The sequence below is a fragment of the Symphalangus syndactylus genome, chromosome 11 (genome assembly GCF_028878055.3).
Source record: "Symphalangus syndactylus isolate Jambi chromosome 11, NHGRI_mSymSyn1-v2.1_pri, whole genome shotgun sequence".
In the NCBI taxonomy this organism is placed as follows: Eukaryota; Metazoa; Chordata; class Mammalia; order Primates; family Hylobatidae; genus Symphalangus; species Symphalangus syndactylus.
Window position 1 is genome coordinate 85,766,439 of NC_072433.2, and position 8,066 is coordinate 85,774,504.

The following is an 8,066-nucleotide window of genomic DNA, read 5'->3' on the forward strand; positions in this document are numbered from 1 at the left end:
TAACAATTGAAGAAGATTAAAATTATGTCAAGTATCTTTTCTTACTGCAATGGTATAAAACTAGAAATCAAAAACAGGAGAAACTTCAGAAAATTCACAAATACATGGAAATTAAACATGTTCACTTAATGGAAATTGGACAACATGCTTCATTGACAACCAATGGGTCAATTTAAAAATTAAAAGAAAAATTTAAAAATTTTCTTGAGATTAATAAAAATGGAAACACAACATACCAAAACCTATGGGATGCAGCAAAAGCAATCTAAGGGAGATGATTATAGCAATAAATGCCTACATCACTAAAAGAAGAAAGATCTCAAATAAAAATCTTAATGTTGCATCTCAAAAAACTAGAAAAACAAGAACAAATTAAGTCCAAAGATCACAGCAGAAATAAATGGAGACTAGAAAAAAATATAGAAAAGATTGATGAAACCAGGAGTTGTTTTCTGAAAAGATAAACAACAATAAACCCATAGCTAGATTAAGAACAAAAAGGCTCAAATGAATAAAATCAGAAATGAAAAAAGAGACATTACATTTGATACAATAGCGAGTAAAAGAATCACAAGAGACTATTATAAACAATTACATGACAATAAATTGAATAACCTAGAAGAAATTGATAAAATTCTTGGTGCGTACATCTATCAAGACTGCATTATGAAGAAATAGGAAATTTTAACTGAATATTAACAAGTAAGGATATTGAATTGGTATTAAAGTCTCTCACCAAAGAAAAGCCAAGGACCTAATGGCTTCACTGTTGAATCCTTCAAACATTTGAAGTACTAATACCAATTCTTCTCTGATTATTCTGGAAAAAAAATGGAAGCGGGGGAATACTTTCAAATTATACTATGAGGCCAGTATTACCATGATATCAAAGCCAGACAAAGGCACTACCAAAGAAGAACTAGAGGCCAATAATATTGATGAACATGATACAAAAATCCTCAAATAAACACCAGAAAACCAAATTCAACAGCACATTAAAAAGATCACTCATCATGATCAAGTGGCATTCATCCCAGGGGTACAAGTATGTTTCAAAATATATAGAGCAATAAATGTGCTACATCGAATTAGTAGAATGAAGGACAATCATCATCCACAGATACAGAAAAATCATTTGAAAAAAATCAACATCCTTCCATGAGAAAACTCTCAACAAATTTTGTATAGAAGAAATGTTCCTCAATACAATAAAGGTCATATATTATAAACCCATAACTAACATCATATTCATCGGGGAAAAGTTGAAAGTTTTTTCTCTAAGATGTAGAACAAGACAAGGATGCCCCCTCTCATCACTTCTATTTAATATAGTACTGGCAGTCCCTGGCCAGAGAAATTAGGCAAGAGAAAGAAATAAATGGCATCAAAATTGGAAAGGAAGTATTAATAAAATTGTCCTGGGCCAGGCGCCGTGGCTCATTCCTGTAATCCCAGCACTTTGGGAAGCCGAGGCGGGTGGATCACCTGAGGTCAGGAGTTCGAGACAAGCCTGGCCAGCATGGTGAAACCCCGTCTTTTCTAAAATACAAAAAATTAGCTGGGTGTGTTGGTGGGCACCTGTAGTCCCAGATACTTGGGAGGCTGAGGCAGGAGAATAGCTTAAAACAGGGAGGCGGAGGTTGCAGTGAGCCGAGATTGCGCCATTGCACTCCAGCCTGGGTGACAGAGTGAGACTTCATCTCAAAAATAAATTAATTAAATAAAAAACAAAATAATAAAATAAAATTGTCCCTGTTTACATATAATAGGATTTTAGATACAGAAAATTCTAAAGATGCCATCAAAAAACTGTTATTTTTTGTGTTTTCACATTAACAATAGCTACAAAAGAACAAAAAATAAATAAATTTAACCAAGGAGGTGAAAGACCTGTACCCTGAAAACTACAAAATTTTGATTAAAGAAATTGAAGAAGACAAAAGCAGATGGGAAGACAGCCTGTATTTATGGATTGGAAGAATTAATATTGTTAAAGTGTTCATACTGCCCAAAGTGATCTATTGATTCAGTGCATTACCTCTCAAAATACTGATGACATTCTTCACAGAAATAGATAAAACAGTCCTGAAGTTTATATAGACCGCAAAAGACTCCAAACAGCCAAAGCAATCTTGAGCAAAAAGAACAAGCTAGTGGCATTACACTATCTGACTTTGAAACATGCTACACAGCTACAGTAACCAGAACCACATGGTACAGGTATAAAAACAGACACGTAGACCAATTGAATAGGATAGAGAGCCCAGAAATAAATCCATGCATATAAAGCAAACTGATTTTCAGAAAAAGGTTTCAAGTACACACAATGCGGAAAGGATAGTGTCTTCAATAAATGGTATAGGGAAACAATTTCCACAGGCAGAGGAAGAAACTAGACTCTTCTTTCTCACCACATATTAGAAATAACTCTAAAATTGATTAAAGACTTAAATGTAAGACCTAAAACTATGAAACTACTGGAAGAAAACTTAGGAAAAGAGCTCCATGGCACTAGTCTAGGCAAGGGTTTTTTGAATAAAATTTCAGACTCGCGAGTAACAAAAACAAATATAGATAAATGAGATTACATCAAACTAAAAGCTTCTGCACAGCAAAACAAACAATCAACAGAGTGAAGAGACAACCTACAGAATGAAACAAAATATTTGCAAACTATATATCTTATAAGAGGATAATATCCAAAACATGTAAGAACTCAAATAACAGCAGGAAACAAATAACACAATTGAAAAATGGGCAAAATATACATTTCTCGAAAGAAGACATACAGGAATATTAGGTATGCAGACCAACAGTATATTAAAAAATACTCAACATCACTAATCATCAAGTAAATGCAAATTAAAATCACCAAATATCACCTCATACCTGTTAGAATGGTTATTATCAAAATGGCAAAAGATAATGAATGTTAGTAAGAATGTGGAGAAAAGGGAACCCTTATATATGGTTGTTGGGAATGAAAATCAGTACAGCCATTATGAAATACAGTATGGAAGTTCCTCAAAAAACTAAAAATAGAACTATCATATGATCCACCAATCCCATTACTGGGTATACAGCTACAGAAAATGAAATCAGTATGTTGATGAGATAGCTGCATCCCATCTTGATTGTAACATTATTCACAATAGCCAAGATACGGAATCAACTTAAGTGTCCATCAATGTATGAATGAAGAAAATACAGTATATACACACAATGGAATACTATTCAGTCATAAAAAAAAGAAGAAAAGCCTGTCATTTACAGCAAGCAAAGATGACTAAATATGTCCATAATAGGAGGCAGTGAATAAGACAATCAATGCAAGGGGAAAAAATGCTAAATCCTATAATAAAACTCTGAAATAAAAAAGATTCAAAATTACATATCAAAAAAGCATATCATATATGCTTTTATCCAACTTATAACAACCCAGAATGACCAACTTCAAGACATATTTTAAAATTTTTTTGAGATTAAAAAAAGGCAAGCTCTTCTGGACAAGAGACTTAGAAGGAAAGAAAATTGGGTCATCACTGAATTTTTCTACAGCAACACTTTATGGCAGATGTAAATGGATTAATACATTTAAGATAATCAAGAGTAAAAACGTAGGTCAAAGATTTCATACCTAGCAAAGGGACTGTCAAGAATGAAGAGCATTCCTGCTGGTCTAGTGGTTAGGAAACAAAGGAAGAAAAGGCAAATTTGCAAGTTATCAACATTCAAGAACTCTAGAAATATTGTTCCCATGAGGCCTTCTTGAGAAACCTACCAGACAGCAAACTTCACAAAACCAAAATGACTAGAGAAACATTGACATAAAACTAGTGGTGAACACTAATACATAATTACTTGTAAAATTAATACTAAAAGAGAGCTAAAAATGAGAGATTATAATATTTAATATTATATGTAGATACAGGACAATGTAAGACAATTTTTTAAAAAAAAAATGAGAGTGGGGAGAGCAAATTAAAAAATTGTTTTTTCTAAATAATATTGGTGGTAATAGAATTGTTATCCTGAAACAATTATGTAGGTGATGTAGGATAAAGGAAATGAGAGGTTTTCAGAAATTCTAATTATATTATCCCCTGTGTCCTTGGGAACTGAGCTTCTTAAATGTGAAAGAGAAGAGATACAGATGTAATATAAAACAAATTAAGTAAAACTTTTGTACTCCAAAATTTGTATAGGAAGTACCAGTGTGAGTTTATGAGTTATTTTATCATTAATATGAACTTATTAAATATAAAATATGCATATTTGTGTGTATTTTTATATATATACACATGCGCACACATACACATGCACACAAATTGCATTAGCTCTGTCCCCTGAAAAAGATCAGCTCTGAAAACCTTAACTCTGTCCATTGAAAAGATCTAAAAATGATGACCAACAGAACTGCAAGGAGTAAACCAAATATTATATTCCCACCAAAGTAAAAACAGATTACCATTGTGTGGTCTTGCTAAAACTATCAAACCTAAGGTAGGTTTTGGATAAAGGTGACGAGTTTGACTTCAACATGCTGTGTTACACAAATGGAACAGCATAGGAACTGCAAATACGATGGTGAAGGTTTTGGAAAACAAAAATAAACATTCAAGTGTTATTCAATTTGTTAAGAAAAATAGCAGAGGTCTAACCATTAGAAATCAAGAATCAAAGCACGGATAAATAATAATAAATATCCACCACAACATTTAGAGAAGTGAGAGATGTTTAGAAGAGGTAATAAAATAATGGGAGTCATATAAGGAGAAAGTTTAGAGAGGCAACTTCTTGAAGTATTAGTTTTCAGCCAAAGACTTAAGTGTACAAGACAGTCATCAGTTCCCTGGCCTTTCCGTAGTGTAATTGCAATAATAATTGCATCATAATATTACAAAACACACACAAAAAAGCTGGAAACTTCATTCGCACTTCAAATTTAAATCACACAGCAAAAATAAAATCTTTGCAACTGTACATTGTGCAGTTATTAACATCTTCATTTTCTAAAGGAGAAGACTGACACACAGAGATAGCAAATGACTATGGAAACCTTAGTTAATTGGTGGAAGAAGAACGTGAAGCCAGTTTGCTATTGTTTCATTATCAGTATCAGGGTCTATTTTGGGGGCATCCTGTGTCTATTCTTGAACACTTTAACTAGAATATTGAAAGACTGTCTTATGTGTGTCACTTATCACTATGTATTTATCAATATTCAGCTAAGAAGAAATTGCAAATTTATAGCTTGATTCTCTATCTTGGAAAACATCAAGGCCCTATCATAGCAAGATGGACAACAGCGGGTACCCTTCACTTTGAGCATAAGACGCATTGACTAATCATTTCCTGAATCATTGCTAAGTGGTGCTTCATACAATTCTTGGCAACTGAGTCTTTTAAACTGCAACAGATGTGAAGTGGTGAGTCATACACTTCCGTATTTTTCTCCCTAAAGGCAGTTGAAATTCAAATAATCATAGTCAAAGTGAAGGCAAACTCACGATACTTAATTAAATTTCTGTACCAACGGAAAGCCTTATATAATGCCTGGAGATGTTAACAAAGAAAGCTTTGCAAAATGAAATCAGAAGCTACTTGGCGTTAACTGATTTCCAACTCAAAAGAGAGGGGGACAAGTAGTAGGGAAACTTTCATGCTGATAGTAACAACGGACTTCCAGGAAAATGTCGTTAGTAACAAACAGTGCCTTTGCTAATTGCTTTTTAGATTTTTCCACTGAGTAGAGTTACATATTCCCCATACAACTTATTAGGAAAACATTTACTTAAACCCTCCTTGACTTTTCACTGACACAACAGTAAAGGGCATCACCTTCTAGTACTTGAGTTGAACAAAATGCTTTCAGCAAAGTCATTCTATATTTGCAGTACACTAATTTCTCACAAAGAATCAAAGTTCCATATAGGGAAAAAGTAACAATTTTCACCATAATTTGTAAGAGAGGCTTTCACAAGAAAAATGAAGCATAGAATCCACAGGTTTCAAATGAAAAACTTGTCTGAAAATAAGGTGAATGGCTGGCAAACTTCCTGGTTTCCCCAAGAGTTTCAGGCTGAGAAGCCCATTACAGCACGTGTACATCTCTCCTAATCCTTTTAACCCCACCCCTACACACTTACATGCGAAGCATTGGAATCCTTAAAAACCGCTAGAATTGATGACTAAGACTTGATGTTGTTCTAGGAGCTTCTTCAGAACTCCTGGTAACATTTTTCCTGTCTGGATGTGCAAACTTTATATTATTAACTATATCAAATGAAAACCATCCCCCTCCAATCCTTTTGCTTTACGTTCAAAGTAAAAGAATGAATTTCTATTTTATTAATTTCAGGTTCCTTCAAATATGTAATTTAATATGCCAGTGATATAAGTAATTCTCCAGAAAACAGAGCACAGATTCTCAGGTTTTCCAAGGATAGGATTTTCTCACTGTATCCCCCAGGCTGGAGTGCAGTGATGCAATCTTGGCTCACTGCAACATCCGCCTCCCAGGTTCAAGCGATTCTGCTGCCTCAGCCTCCCGAGTAGCTGGGATTACAGGTGCCTGCCACCATGTCCGGCTAATTTTTGTGTTTTTAGTAGAGACAGGGTTTCACCATATTGGCCAAGCTGGTCTCAAACTCCTGACTTCAGGTGATCTGCCAGCCTCGGCCTCCCAAATTGCTGGGATTAGAGGAGGCATGAGCCACTGTGCCCGGCCAGGGTTTTCTTTTTAATATCAAAAGCTTTGCAGACCCTGCTGGTGGTAACAGTTGTATTTTTATTATAAGGTGATTAAGGAATTATAATGATGACAGGAAGTTACTAAGTATCCAGTATCATTTTTTAATGATTTATGTTTTATCTACAATATCAACATCTACATATACTTGAAAAAATAATGTTTATTCCATAATGAGATTTATACCCATAGGAATTTGTAAATATTATCAAATAAATAATTATCTACCCATTGCTTTTCCTTTTCCCTCCTGAGAGCACCAGTACTGTTTTCCAGAGGGCTCATTTTTGTCTTAAGATCCTTCACGCTCTCCGATCCGTGCCTCCAAAATGACAAAGAAAAGAAGGAACGATGGTCGTGCCAAAAAGGGCCGCGGCCACGTGCAGCCTATTTGCTGCACTAACTGTGCCCGATGCGTGCCCAAGGACAAGGCCATTAAGAAATTCGTCATTCGAAACATAGTGGAGGCCACAGCAGTCAGGGACATTTCTGAAGCGAGCGTCTTCGATGCCTATGTGCTTCCCAAGCTGTATGTGAAGCTACATTACTGTGTGAGTTGTGCAATTCACAGCAAAGTAGTCAGGAATCGATCTCGTGGAGCCCGCAAGGACCGAACACCCCCACCCCGATTCAGACCAGCGGGTGCTGCCCCACGTCCCCCACCAAAGCCCATGTAAGGAGCTGAGTTCTTAAAGACTGAAGACAGGCTATTCTCTGGAGAAAAATAAAATGGAAATTGTACTAAAAAAAAAAAAAAAAAAAGATCCTTCACGTGTATCCATAAAAATTAAGAATAAATGTATAAAATAAAAATTCTTCCTGTGTTCAAAGAGGATTCGATACACACCCAAGTATTATGGTAAGAAGCAGTGCTGTTTTCTCACTCAGCTGTCTCCACTACGTCTCCTACAGACCTAGGCTGAGGTGAAGCAGCTGGTGCTTTATGGCTCCTCAATGTGCTACCTCTCTTACCTTCTCAATTTCAACTAATGATATGCATCTTTCCTTTACCTGTCTAAGCTAGGCACCTTGGCGAGGTGTCTTGACCCATTTAATCCAACACAAGTTATGCCTGCTACTACTGTTCCAGTTGAGCTCTTCACATTTTCACACCTGGATAATGCTAGCGTCATTGGTCATATTGCTGCCTGAGTTGTTTTTCCTAGGCACAGACTGCAGGCCATCACAGAGCCCAACTCTTACCTCACATGAGGCCTTCCCCTCTACCTTTTCCTTCTTACTTCCCACTTCAAGTCTTAACCACCTTTTGAACACCGAAGACTCAGAGAAAATGTAACTTCTGCTGTCAGCTGCC

General features: G+C 35.6%; 1 protein-coding gene across 1 annotated transcript; it reads left to right on the forward strand.

Annotated features, from left to right (window-relative positions):
* Positions 1-7,075: 7,075 nt before the first annotated feature.
* Positions 7,076-7,487, forward strand: LOC129493172 (small ribosomal subunit protein eS26-like). The gene has a single exon (XM_055298975.2). It carries the CDS (start codon positions 7,081-7,083, stop codon positions 7,426-7,428), a length of 348 nt encoding a protein of 115 aa, XP_055154950.1. The 5' UTR covers positions 7,076-7,080; the 3' UTR covers positions 7,429-7,487.
* Positions 7,488-8,066: the final 579 nt, after the last annotated feature.